Source organism: Oncorhynchus clarkii, unplaced genomic scaffold (genome assembly GCF_045791955.1).
Source record: "Oncorhynchus clarkii lewisi isolate Uvic-CL-2024 unplaced genomic scaffold, UVic_Ocla_1.0 unplaced_contig_6055_pilon_pilon, whole genome shotgun sequence".
In the NCBI taxonomy this organism is placed as follows: domain Eukaryota; kingdom Metazoa; phylum Chordata; class Actinopteri; order Salmoniformes; family Salmonidae; genus Oncorhynchus; species Oncorhynchus clarkii.
The window spans coordinates 82,501-97,500 of NW_027260898.1; the positions used below are offsets into that span (position 1 = coordinate 82,501).

Here is a 15,000-nt window from a genome sequence, read left to right on the forward strand (position 1 = left end):
CCCAGGCTAGGTCTCTGTCTGCTGATGTGAGTGGTGTATGTATGAGTCTGTCTAGTGGATGTTGTCTACCTGTCTTAATGAGAGTATAAGGTCCTTGTTTGTCCTTGTCTTCAATGTCTGCAGGTATGAATATGTGTGTGTCTGTGAGTGAGTCTAAGGTGTTTCCAGGTATGTATGTCTTGGTGAGTACGTAGAGAGGTTTGCATGCCTGTTTGTGTGTTTACATTCCTCTGTGTCTGTTTACATGTTGTGGCTCTTTCCTTGTTGTTGTTTGTGCCTATATGTTGTTTTGTGTATACTGACTGTGAGGTAATGGCTCTGACGTGCAACGCTCTTTCCTGTCCCCTCATGCAGTGCTGAGTGTGGGCGAGGGAGGGTTCTGGGAGGGCACGGTTAAGGGACGGACCGGCTGGTTCCCCTCAGACTGTGTAGAGGAAGTGGCAGTCCGTAGCCAGGACAACCGCTCAGGTGAGGCCCTGACCACACACCTGCAGACACACGCAGCGTGCCTCTCTCTCTCCCCTCTCATTGGTCAGAAAAACACACACACACACACACACACGGCAGCTCTGGCTGCTACACACAGACACACAGGCATAAAAAACAACACATTTAGCAGGAGGTCTACAGTTAGGTAGTAACACTGGGGAAGTAACACTCTAGACTCTCAGAATGATTAGAGCAGCAGAAGCAAGGTGTGGGTTGACAGGGAAGGAAGGTCCTACACTAGTCGTAGTAGTGGTGTCTGCCCACCACTAAGGCCTAAGGCAGTGGTAAACACAGCTGGTTTGACTGTATCTAGAGACTCAATAGAGAGACGTTTACTGTCGAGGTTCAGGCTGTAGTCTAACAGCAGCGTGTGACTGTAGTGACACTGTTGGTCAGTGTGGCAGGCAGGCAGCCATCATGCTGATAACACTGTGGTCGTGTGTTTTAGAGAGCCGCAGTGAGAAAGCCAAGAGACTGTTCCGCCATTACACCGTGGGCTCCTACGACAGCTTCGACGCTCCCAGGTAAGGATGGGGAGACTTTCTCTACAGTGTCATACTCAGAGGTCTACCTGGAAGTCAGTGAGTTGAGTGATCTTGCCCTGGATATGCTTGGGGTATGTTGGAGTGAGTTGGGTAGCTGTAAGATGGGCTTTGTTAGAGTGATCTACAGTACTGCGTCAACGTGTGTTTGGGACTATGGGTAATATACTGTATATCTACTGTGCCATGGATTTTAATTGGGTGATCTACTGTGCCATGGATTGTGATTGGGTGAACTACTGTGCAATGGATTGTGATTGGGTGATCTACTGTGTGATGGATTGTGTTTGGGTGATCTACTGATATCTGAAGTTACATACAGTACTGGTCAGATATCTGAAGTTACGTACAGTACTGGTCAGATATCTGAAGTTACGTACAGTACTGGTCTGATATCTGAAGTTACATACAGTACTGGTCAGATATCTGAAGTTACGTACAGTACTGGTCTGATATCTGAAGTTACATACAGTACTGGTCAGATATCTGATGTTACATACAGTACTGGTCTGATATCTGAAGTTACATACAGTACTGGTCTGATATCTGAAGTTACATACAGTACTGGTCTGATATCTGAAGTTACATACAGTACTGGTCAGATATCTGAAGTTACATACAGTACTGGTCTGATATCTGAAGTTACATACAGTACTGGTCTGATATCTGAAGTTACATACAGTACTGGTCTGATATCTGAAGTTACATACAGTACTGGTCTGATATCTGAAGTTACATACAGTACTGGTCAGATATCTGAAGTTACATACAGTACTGGTCTGCTATCTGATGTTACATACAGTACTGGTCTGATATCTGAAGTTACATACAGTACTGGTCAGATATCTGAAGTTACATACAGTACTGGTCTGCTATCTGAAGTTACATACAGTACTGGTCTGATATCTGAAGTTACATACAGTACTGGTCTGATATCTGATGTTACATACAGTACTGGTCTGATATCTGAAGTTACATACAGTACTGGTCTGATATCTGATGTTACATACAGTACTGGTCTGATATCTGAAGTTACATACAGTACTGGTCTGATATCTGAAGTTACATACAGTACTGGTCTGATATCTGAAGTTACATACAGTACTGGTCAAATATCTGAAGTTACATACAGTACTGGTCTGCTATCTGAAGTTACATACAGTACTGGTCAGATATCTGAAGTTATATACAGTACTGGTCAGATATCTGAAGTTACATACAGTACTGGTCAGATATCTGAAGTTATATACAGTACTGGTCAGATATCTGAAGTTACATACAGTACTGGTCAGATATCTGAAGTTACATACAGTACTGGTCTGATATCTGAAGTTACATACAGTACTGGTCTGCTATCTGAAGTTACATACAGTACTGGTCAGATATCTGAAGTTATATACAGTACTGGTCAGATATCTGAAGTTACATACAGTACTGGTCAGATATCTGAAGTTACATACAGTACTGGTCAGATATCTGAAGTTACATACAGTACTCATCTGATATCTGAACTTCTGTAGACTGTCATCAACGTGGCCTCTACTGATGTGCTTGTTGATTATGTTGTCGTTGTTGTTGACTTCCAGATCGCTACGTTGACACTTCGGAGTGTAACTCCTCTCATTAACACCTAGTGATGTAATGTCCCTCTCTTTAATGTCATGTTTTTGCGTGGCGGCTCAGAGAGGCTCTGTTATGAGGCAAACCAATTTAACGGTCCTGGACTTGGAGAATTATTCACAAAGAAATAAACACACTGCCATCTTGACAACACAAACACACACAAAAGCATTCATTATTTTGCGTAATTTCATTTAGACTTACGTGCTCTACCAAGCGACTGACACCTACATGGAAACTCACACAAACGTTTCTACACCCACATCAGGGATATTTAAACAAATGTACCCGATACGATATAAAACTCCAGGTTGTTTAGTCAGTCTGTGACACTGCTAACTCACTGCTAACTCAATGCCAACTCACTGCTAACTCACTGCTAACTCACTGCTAACTCAATGCCAACTCACTGCTAACTCACTGCTAACTCACTGCTAACTCACTGCTAACTCAATGCTAACTCAATGCCAACTCACTGCTAACTCACTGCTAACTCACTGCTAACTCAATGCTAACTCAATGCCAACTCACTGCTAACTCACTGCTAACTCACTGCTAACTCAATGCTAACTCACTGCTAAGTCTGTTTTTATCAGAGCACTAGTGTGGATCCATCTCACCCTGCTTTTCTCCACTCCTCTATATTTGGCTTTGTCACCCCTTCCACCTCTCTCTCTCTATCACTCCCTTTATTTTTATTCATCACTGTTTTACTCACCCCCTGTTCTTTTTAATTTTCTCTCCATCACCCTCCCTCCCCTGTGGTGTTTCCATCTGGAGAACAGACAGTGAAGGGCACTCTGGAGGGAGAGAGGGATGAACAGAGCAAGAAAGGAGGTGAAGAGGAGAGATTCTACAGTATGTAGAAGTAGACGAAGAAGAGAAAAGGGAGAGAGAACGCAGGAGAGGAAATAGACGTGAATGAACAACCCCCCTTTCTCTCCCACTTTCACCTCATCACCTTTCAATCCGCTTTTAGATGGAAGATGTTTTTATATTGACAGTAAGAGATCTTGTACACCTCCTGATCTGTCTAATGAAGCAGGCTTTTACTGCTCTGACTAGCTGTGACAGTTTAACAAGGCTCGGTCGAGACGGCAGTCAGCTAAATGAATGGCTTAAATTGATATTGTGGCACAGCGATTACATTAACAAGGATTAGAGGAAGAGGAGAGATGATCAGGGAGAGATGTTCTCCCTCTATACATTTTCACCCCTAAGTGTCCATCTTTATCAATCCATTCCTCCTTTCTCCCTATTTGACCTTATCCTCCCTTCTTTACTCCTTTACTTGTCTCCTTCCTTCCTTCCTTCCTTGTTCTCTTCTTCCATCCAAATAAGCCTCCCTCCTCCGTGCCCCCTCTCTCCCTGTGTCTCAGAGCCCATGGCAGTGAACTCCCCTAGTAACACACATGACAACTGTTCTGGGGCAGCGGTCTGTGAAATAGGGACAAGGAAGCACACACACATTCTGGAGAAGAGTGGATTATTGCCCTCCATCACAAGAGGTGCTTTCAAATCACCTTCTGGTGCACATTGTACATTTTACATTATAGGTGAACACTCATGCACACATACACTCATACACACATGACCACACACACATGAGTCACACACACATGACCACACACACGAGTTACACACGAGTCACACATACATGACCACACACACGAGTCACACACACTAACATGACCAAACACCTGCCAACATTCACTCGCTTGCCCCCTCCTCCTTGTACTCTTTCTCCCTCTCTCACTCTCACTCTCTTTCTCTCACTCTCTCCCGCTCTCTCGTTTTTCTCACTCAATCTCTCCCTCTCTCTCTCGTTCTCCCTCTCCCTCTCTCTCTCTACCTCTCTCCCTCTCTCTCTCTCTCTCTCTCTCTCTCCCTCCCTCCCTCACACACACACACACACACACACACACACACACACACACACACACACACACACACACGCGCGTGGCCATACACTAAATTCACAGCAGTATAGCTTAACATGCAGAGAGAGAAACAAAAAGAGAGGGAGGGAAGGAGAGAGAGGAGAAGAACAGCAATAGGCAGTGAAGGCAGAAAGGCACCAGAGAGAGGTAGGGGGAGAGAGAGGAGAAGAACAGCAATAGGCAGTGAAGGCAGAAAGGCACCAGAGAGAGGTAGGGGGAGAGAGAGGAGAAGAACAGCAATAGGCAGTGAAGGCAGAAAGGCACCAGAGAGAGGTAGGGGGAGAGAGAGGAGAAGAACAGCAATAGGCAGTGAAGGCAGAAAGGCACCAGAGAGAGGTAGGGGGAGAGAGAGGAGAAGAACAGCAATAGGCAGTGAAGGCAGAAAGGCACCAGAGAGAGGTAGGGGGAGAGAGAGGAGAAGAACAGCAATAGGCAGTGAAGGCAGAAAGGCACCAGAGAGAGGTAGGGGGAGAGAGAGGAGAAGAACAGCAATAGGCAGTGAAGGCAGAAAGGCACCAGAGAGAGGTAGGGGGAGAGAGAGGGGGAGATTGAGCGAGAGACAGGGAGGCAGAGAGGGAGGGAGGGAGGGAAAGGCGACAGAAGACAACATCGACATACATCGAACGAAGCACTGACAGAGATGATGTGAGTGCCTTTTTAAAGAGAATCTCTCTCGCTCTAATTCTCTCTCTTCCTTCTGCTGCTCATCCCCAGCTGAATCCCTCTTCTTCTTCCTGTCTGTCTTGATGCGTCTCCTTCCTCCCGTTTCCCTGCCTCGCTCTCCTCTTTTCATTCATGCGCTCTGCTTTGTTTACAGACAATGTGAGAGAGGAAAGAGGAGGAGAGGGGAGGGGACTGTGTACATGTGTGTGTGTTGATTAAAGGCCATGGGGGAGGGGAGATGTTAAGAGTTATAAGGGCATGTAGGGTCACTGAAGTAGAGAGGACGGAAGAGGGGTAGGACAAAACGAGTGCAGAGGTTACAGAAATGGGGAAATGGTAGAGACGTGAGATGGGAGGAAGACATAGGTTGACAGGTGGTGAAAAGAGGTAGGAGATGGGGAAAAGAGAGATAATATAGAATTCACGAGTTATATTTGGTTTATTAAAGGTGCAATATGCAGAAATCTCTCTACTATTTCCTGGTTGCTAAAATTCTAATAGTTCTCCTGATTTCAGTTCATTTTGACAAAACAAGCAATGCATAGTGTAGAGAATCATTGTACCATCTAAACCTCTGTGAAATACATTATCAATAACCCAAAGTGTTGTATTTTCAGCTGTTTGAAGCTGGTGTACAAAACTGAAAGTAAAAGACACAAAAAACGAAACTTAAGAACGGGAAGCATAGAAATACCACACATAGAACACATCTACACACGTGCTTTCAAAGAAGTCAGATTTCTATGTGAATTTGATAATAGATGAATCATCTATCATAATGATCATAAATAGCCTGTATACATATATGAGTTGTGAAAAACATTGTGATTGTGATGACAGGATGCAAGCCTCAGCAGTTCAGAGCAACAATCAGTGCGTTTTACAGTATCTCCCTATCTGGAGTGAGTTACAGCAAGAGAGAGGAGTCAAACAGAACATGGCCTTAACTCATCCAAAATGCATCCGTTCTTGTGAATGGAGAATCATAACTGAGGAGGAAAACAGTGATAGACAGACTCAGTGAATACCACTGAGAGAGATATATACAGAGATAGGAGAAAGGAGAAAGGAATGTGTTTGAGTGTGTGTATGTGTGTGCGCGTCAGTGCGTCTCTTTTCTCTTTATATTCTGTTGGTGTATGAAATAGTCACATACTCAGCAAACAAACCCGATCACCCCTTGGCCCGCTCTTTCTCCCCTCTCTCAAAATTACCTCATATCTCTCTCCCTTTTTATGCTAAACCATCTTCCCCCTCACTCACACACTCCCTCCTTCTCCCTCTCTTGTTCCCCTCTCTCTCTCTCTCTCTCTCTCTGTGTCGCAGTCACAGTGAACCATCTCCATCTCTCTCCTGCTCCCTCGTTCTCTGTCTGTCTTAAGTATGAAGGGGCTGGGAGAGCTAGGCCCTCACTCTCTCTCTCTCCATCGCTCTCTCCTCCTCTCCTCCCCTCCCTCGGCTCGTACTCGCTGCTCTCTCGCTGGAAGACGAGAAGGAGGAGGAGGAGGAGGAGGAGGAGGGGGGGGGAAATGGCGATGGGGGGATGCGGCGAGGAGGATCTCTCCCTCTCTTCTTCCTGGCCATCGCTAGGCCCCATGAATAGGAGTGTCTGGTTCATTTACAGGTACTGGCTGTTTTTGATTTCTCACTGGTCGCAGGGCTGGAGGATAGAGGGAGGGAGGGAGGGAGGGAGGGAGGGAGGGAGGGAGGGAGGGAGGGAGGGAGGGAGGGAGGGAGGGAGGGAGGGAGGGAGGGAGGGAGGGAGGGAGGGAGGGAGGGAGGGAGGGAGGGAGGGAGGGGAGCATGCATGTGGACATGGATGGTAGACTGGAGTGATTAGGAAGACTAATCGATAGACAGATGGGATGTGTTGCAATGCATGAGCCTGTACGTGTGTCCGTGTGTGCGTCTGTGTGTGTCTGTGTGTGTGTGTGTAGTGAGGAAGGAGAGACGCATGCACAGCCCGGTACATTAGCAGTAACGTTACAGCCTAGCTGTGTCTCCATGTACATTAATCACTCTCCTCTCCCTCTCCGTGTCTGTACGTCTGCCTTCAGTAGCAACACAGTACCGACACAACTGTCTGATAATTGCTGCTTCTCTCATCTGCAGAATGTGTGCGTGTGTCGTGTTTGTGGGTCTCTGTGTGTGACGGTCTTTGAGCTGTTGCTGATTGAGAACAAGGTATAGGAGGCAGATCTATAACATGTATCCCCGCTAGTGGCTCTGCTTCTACTGTGTCTACATATGGTGTGTGTACGTGTGTGTGCGTTATCAATGTGTGCCCCTGTGTATGTGTACAAACATTAGTGTATAAGAGAATGAGAAGTGGTTTGAGAGGGACATGCTGTGCCATGGGTAGCAGTCCCCCTTGCTATGCTTCTAGATGATGTTACCAATACTTATAGCAGAGCTGGGACGATAAACCCCAAATGATCCACACCGACCATACCAATCACTTATCGCAGGCATTTTGCTGTTACCGTTCACTACGATAAGTATCCTATACTAGAGAAATGTGAAGTTCTACACGTGCTTCTACACCTGCATTGCTGTTTGGGGTTCTAGGCTGGTTTCTGTACAACACTTAGTGAAATCAGCTGATGTAAGAAGGGCTTTATAAATACATTTGATTGATTGATTGAAGTTTGAAATGAAATAAGTTTGCTAATATGGGTGATTGTGAATGGGACAACCATCAAACTAGTAGTAGTAGTTTAAAGGATAATAGTTATAAACTGTGGTTCACATTAATGTTATAAACTGTGGTGCACATTAATGTTATAAACTGTGGTTCACATTAATGTTATAAACTGTGGTTCACATTAATGTTATAAACTGTGGTTCACATTAATGTTATAAACTGTGGTGCACATTAATGTTATAAACGGTGGTTCACATTAATTAATGTTATAAACTGTGGTGCACATTAATGTTATAAACTGTGGTGCACATTAATGTTATAAACTGTGGTGCACATTAATTCATGTTATAAACTGTGGTGCACATTAATGTTATAAACTGTGGTGCACATTAATTCATGTTATAAACTGTGGTGCACATTCATGTTCTTAACGTATCATTCTATTTATGGTTATAGCATTAATTGAGGTAATTTATCACGATGGGGATTTTTGTCCATATCCCCCAGCTCTAACTTCTAGATTGTGTTGCATGGATCAGTTACATTGGAGATACAGTAGGTATGTATGTAGGAGGAACATGGTTAGATGATTGTGTGGTGTTATTACGGTATGCACAACCTTGAGTTGGTGACAGACTTGATGACAGGAGAGCTTGTGTCAGTATAGATACCACTGGGCTGCAGTCCAGAGGAATGTTTGTGTGAGGAACATAACCAACCTAACAAACCAATCCCCATGGTGTGGCGGGTCCCAAATGACACCTTATTCCCCATATAGATCCCATTCATCTCTGGTCAACAGTGGTGCACTAGGCTCAATTATGAGGAAGGTGTCATTACAGATGGATGCAGTCCGTGATTGTGTGGTGCTCATTGGTTCATGCTGGCAAATGACTGTATTTAAGTGAGTTGCTATGCGAGTTGCTATGCCAGTGGAGGGGACGGCCTGGGTGAAGAAGGGAAGACATACAGTACGTAAACATTATTAAAGGTAAACAGTATGTTGACAGTAGCTAGTTGAATCATTGGATGACTGGGTAACTACCTAAACTAGGTCTCTCAAAAGTGGCTGACATGCAGGTGCTTGTGGGTATTCGCACTTCTTCTGTGGTCTTTCCATGATAGCTCCATGTACTCTAGTTAGATAGCAACTGGAAACTGCCAATTATCGTCATCTCCCATACTCATTATCCCCTGTTTATTCATGAGGCTATTTTAGCGAGGCAGACCAACATAACCTGACCTCTTTATTGGCTCTACATGTGAGGATTCTTCTTCTTTGGAAGACTACGTCTGTGTCATCAGAGCACCTAGCTGTGCATACATTTCTCTCTTCCAGTGTAGTCAGGCCTCTCTATATTACACCAGTTAGATCCTACGTCCTGTAGCTTGTTGCTCAGGCAACCGCCATCATCATATATAGCCTAGCATCTTAGAGAGTGAGGTTCTGGAACAACATCTCTGGTCTTTCTGTCAACCAACCCAGCGCAATCTCACTGTACCTCGCCCTGTCGCCGACACAAGGCTGCCCAGCGAGCCCCTGGTCTGGTGCATTATGTTATCAGCTGACCCCTGACCCCAGAGAGGACACAGGAAATACAAAACCCACTGCCCAGCTCTGGGGAGCCGAGTCAGGGCAGAGTCAGTTAAATGTATTAATTCATGTGCTTAAAAAATGTGCCCTCATTTCAGAAGGTCCCTGACCCCTCCCACCTCCCTCTCTCTCCCAGGATTAAGGCTCCCTCCTGGGGCAGATACCTATCTCCTACCTCTCTCTCTCCTACCTCTCTCTCCTACCTCTCTCTCTCCTACCTCTCTCTCTCCTACCTCTCTCTCTCCTACCTCTCTCTCCTACCTCTCTCTCCTACCTCTCTCTCTCTTTCTCTTCTTCCTGCTGTCCCCTTTTTCCACTCCTTTTTGAATGTATCTCATGTTATCGCTAAGTGTCTCTCCTCATCTCTCTCTGTCCTCTCTCTTAGTGACTATATCATCAAGGAGAAGACAGTGCTTCTGCAGAAAAAAGACAGTGAGGGTTTTGGCTTTGTGCTGAGAGGAGCCAAGGGTAAGGAAACACGTGCGATCAGCTGTTGATAGATAGACAGTCAGGCATACAGACCTTTAACACACAGGCACACGCACACAGGCACACGCACACAGGCACACACACAGATGAACACACTTGGACAGTCTCACTGTGCTGCATGGGCTTCATCAGTCTAGTTGTTACAGTGGTTATGACATAATGCTGGTTACCCCTCTGTTCTCTGTCTTCAGCTCAGACCCCCATCGAGGAGTTCACTCCCACCCCAGCCTTCCCAGCACTGCAGTACCTGGAGTCTGTCGACGAAGGAGGCGTGGCCTGGAGAGCCGGTCTGAGAATGGGAGACTTCCTCATTGAGGTGTGGGCTGCTAGGGCATGATGGGAGCTGAAGCTGGATTCTTCACAATGACTATTATTATGAAAAATCACCCTCTCTAACCAATCACATGGACTTCTTCTTCTTCCCCTCTACACCCCCCCCCCCCCCCCCCCCCCTCTCAGGTGAATGGTCAGAATGTGGTGAAGGTGGGACACAGGCAGGTGGTCAACATGATCAGGCAAGGTGGAAACGCCCTCATGGTCAAGGTTGTCATGGTGACACGCAACCCTGACATGGAGGATGGCCAGAGAAAGAAAAGTAAGAGACAACACAGGGTCTAGAACTACGACAACGATGATGATGAGGAGGATGAGGATGAGGACGAGGATGATAATGCTTTCCTTTCTCCACAGTCCCCCAGCAGAGTAAAAGACTAAGCACTCCGGCCATCGCTCTCCGCTCCAAATCCATGACCTCAGAACTGGAGGAGATGGGTAAGACATGGGGGATGTGGGTTGGGTTCTGGGTAGAGACAGGAAAGACGAGGACAGAGGAGGAGGGAGACCAGGAACATACGGAGAGGGAAAGAGCATCTAGAAGGAATACAAAGGAATGTATAGCAGAGGGAGATGTATGTCTGGAGATAGAGAGAGATGATGAGAAGAGAAGGTGAAACACAGGAGGGATGGGTAGAGCTTAAGATACATGAAGTGAAAAAAGCGAGAGAGGCCTAAAAAAGAAAGAACCCACTGGGCACAGACGTCTATTCCACGTTGGTTCACCGTAATGTCATTGAAATGATGTGGGAAAAACGTTGTTTCAACCAGTGTGTGCCCATTGGGAAAGGAAAGGGGATACAAAGTCACAGAGAGGTGGGCTGTGATGGACAGAGGGAAGAACAGGGGATACAAAGTCACAGAGAGGTGGGCTGTGATGGACAGAGGGAAGAACAGGGGATACAAAGTCACAGAGAGGTGGGCTGTGATGGACAGAGGGAAGAAAAGGGGATACAAAGTCACAGAGAGGTGGGCTGTGATGGACAGAGGGAAGAACAGGGGATACAAAGTCACAGAGAGGTGGGCTGTGATGGACAGAGGGAAGAAAAGGGGATACAAAGTCACAGAGAGGTGGGCTGTGATGGACAGAGGGAAGAACAGGGGATACAAAGTCACAGAGAGGTGGGCTGTGATGGACAGAGGGAAGAACAGGGGATACAAAGTCACAGAGAGGTGGGCTGTGATGGACAGAGGGAAGAAAAGGGGATACAAAGTCACAGAGAGGTGGGCTGTGATGGACAGAGGGAAGAAAAGGGGATACAAAGTCACAGAGAGGTGGGCTGTGATGGACAGAGGGAAGAACAGGGGATACAAAGTCACAGAGAGGTGGGCTGTGATGGACAGAGGGAAGAACAGGGGATACAAAGTCACAGAGAGGTGGGCTGTGATGGACAGAGGGAAGAAAAGGGGATACAAAGTCACAGAGAGGTGGGCTGTGATGGACAGAGGGAAGAACAGGGGATACAAAGTCACAGAGAGGTGGGCTGTGATGGACAGAGGGAAGAACAGGGGATACAAAGTCACAGAGAGGTGGGCTGTGATGGACAGAGGGAAGAACAGGGGATACAAAGTCACAGAGAGGTGGGCTGTGATGGACAGAGGGAAGAACAGGGGATACAAAGTCACAGAGAGGTGGGCTGTGATGGACAGAGGGAAGAACAGGAGGGGAAGCAAGAGAGGCAGAGAAGTGACACTGTCATGTACTGTCTGAGTGTCCAGGGAAAGGTGTCAGAACCTTAATGGTGACAGCATTGTTAGGGTACCAACATGGATGAGAGTCTCAATGCATTTCACTGTTCTTTCAGAGGTTCCACACTGTCACTTCCAGCACCCCCACTACAGGTAACCCCTCAAACAATGACCCCACCCACCCCTGATCCTTTTCACTGCGCCCCCCTTTTACCCCTGCACCCCCCAGCCCTGTAACCCTAGCACCCCCAGACCAGTCCCACGTCTCCACAAACACACCTACACTGGCTGAGTGTGTTGTTACCAGGGTAACACTGCAGGGGTGGGTGTCACTCTGAGGGAGACCACTGTAGATGCTGCTGCGGTCTCTACTGAGCATGCTCACTTCGCCCATGATGATGATTTATGGGAGCAGATAATATGAGAGGCAAGCGGGAGCCTCTGAGTATTTCCTATCTGATCCTAGGTCAGATTCCAGCTCATTCCAACAGACTCCCACATGTCACTCTCCCTTACAAGCCAGTCTGCTGAGACATTACTCCTGTCCTCAATACACACGGCTTATTATCTCCTCTAGTGCAGAGCCAGGATAAGATCCAGATGGTTGGGTAACTACTAGCTTACTGTACCCCTGACTATCCACCCAACACCCCTCTCTGTGGTCCAAACCCCTGACTATCCCCCCAACACCCCTCTCTGTGGTCCAACCCCCTGACTATCCCCCCAACACCCCTCTCTGTGGTCCAACCCCCTGACTATCCCCCCATCACCCCTCTCTGTGGTCCAAACCCCTGACTATCCCCCCAACACCCCTCTCTGTGGTCCAAACCCCTGACTAACCCCCCAACACCTCTCTCTGTGGTCCAAACCACTGACTATCCCCCCCATCACCCCTCTCTGTGGTCCAAACCCCTGACTATCCCCCCAACACCCCTCACTGTGGTCCAAACCCCTGACTATCCCCCCATCACCCCTCTCTGTGGTCCAAACACCTGACTATCCCCCCATCACCCCTCTCTGTGGTCCAAACCCCTGACTATCCCCTCATCACCCCTCTCTGTGGTCCAAACCCCTGACTAACCCCTCATCACCCCTCTCTGTGGTCCAAACCCCTGACTAACCCCTCATCACCTCATCCAAACCCCTGACTGACTGATTGACACACAGCATGAGCAGCCGCCCCACAGACACCCCCTGCCCTGCCCTGATCTCCCCCCACCTGTAAACCAATGATCACTACCCCTATAGTATGGAACATCCCAAACCTACACTACACTAATGTTGCAACCCCTCGTCCCACTACTACACACACCTTAACGCTGTAATAGCAGTATATCTACTGTATAACCCCACACATACATGGCCCCTGTCCAGGGTGATAATGCAACTATACTCTCCATATTTAATGTAGAACCATACAGTAGATATATTTGTTTCATTTCATCTTCATAAACAAACATGTCTTTTCATATAAACGTCTGTCCTGCAACTGTTCTTTATGCATCAACTTCTGCTCCTCATTCCATATGCGCATTCCCTAAAGGTTTCAGGAGCAGAAAGTGTGAGGGAGTCATATCAGTGACAATACCCATTCAACTGTCTCACCTCTATGCTTGGTGCAGTGTCCCAGTTCACCTGGAGGTCACGCTGCACGATAGCACCAGCATCAACAGGGAAATGATATCACACACTTACCTGAGTTGTTCAGCGTAGTTTTAACAGCACGTTCACTTCTAAAGCAGGAGCCTAAGCATCGATTACAAGGCTAATGACAGTATGCTATCTTTCTTATTACTGGAACGTTGTTCAACAGTTATTACACACTGTTGTTTTCTAAACTGAATGATTTGGCGTGTCTGAAATGAAATGACCCAAACATCATTCAGCTAACATTTAAGACATTTTAACAAAACACTTTCCTACCACTCACCACCTCTAAAAACGTGACCCCCACAATACACAACCTCACACAGTCACAGGTGTCTGTCTGAACCCCTCTCTAAACCCGTCTGTAGAACCCTGTGGTCTACTCACGCTCCACTACTCTCTAAACCCGTCTGTAGAACCCTGTGGTCTACTCACGCTCCACTACTCTCTAAACCCGTCTGTAGAACCCTGTGGTCTACTCACGCTCCACTACTCTCTAAACCCGTCTGTAGAACCCTGTGATCTACTCACGCTCCACTACTCTCTAAACCCGTCTGTAGAACCCTGTGGTCTACTCACGCTCCACTACTCTCTAAACCCGTCTGTAGAACCCTGTGGTCTACTCACGCTCCACTACTCTCTAAACCCGTCTGTAGAACCCTGTGGTCTACTCACGCCCCACTACTCTCTAAACCCGTCTGTAGAACCCTGTGGTCTACTCACGCTCCACTACTCTCTAAACCCGTCTGTAGAACCCTGTGGTCTACTCACGCTCCACTACTCTCTAAACCCGTCTGTAGAACCCTGTGGTCTACTCACGCTCCACTACTCTCTAAACCCGTCTGTAGAACCCTGTGGTCTACTCACGCTCCACTACTCTCTAAACCCGTCTGTAGAACCCTGTGGTCTACTCACGCCCCACTACTCTCTAAACCCGTCTGTAGAACCCTGTGATCTACTCACGCTCCACTACTCTCTAAACCCGTCTGTAGAACCCTGTGGTCTACTCACGCTCCACTACTCTCTAAACCCGTCTGTAGAACCCTGTGGTCTACTCACGCTCCACTACTCTCTAAACCCGTCTGTAGAACCCTGTGGTCTACTCACGCTCCACTACTCTCTGAACCCGTCTGTAGAACCCTGTGGTCTACTCACGCTCCACTACTCTCTAAACCCGTCTGTAGAACCCTGTGGTCTACTCACGCCCCACTACTCTCTAAACCCGTCTGTAGAACCCTGTGGTCTACTCACGCCCCACTACTCTCTAAACCCGTCTGTAGAACCCTGTGGTCTACTCACGCTCCACTACTCTCTAAACCCGTCTGTAGAACCCTGTGGTCTACTCACGCT

At 47.2% G+C, this 15,000-nt stretch overlaps 1 protein-coding gene across 1 annotated transcript in view; it reads left to right on the plus strand.

Annotated features, from left to right (window-relative positions):
* The window catches only part of LOC139402150 (SH3 and multiple ankyrin repeat domains protein 1-like), a 49,936-nt gene that overhangs the window by 25,507 nt on the left and 9,429 nt on the right, over positions 1-15,000 (plus strand). The window contains exons 13-18 of the mRNA XM_071146233.1: positions 355-468; positions 938-1,013; positions 9,878-9,960; positions 10,173-10,297; positions 10,441-10,576; positions 10,672-10,752. Coding sequence (XP_071002334.1) covers positions 355-468; positions 938-1,013; positions 9,878-9,960; positions 10,173-10,297; positions 10,441-10,576; positions 10,672-10,752 — 615 coding nt within the window. The remainder of the gene's footprint in view (positions 1-354; positions 469-937; positions 1,014-9,877; positions 9,961-10,172; positions 10,298-10,440; positions 10,577-10,671; positions 10,753-15,000) is intronic.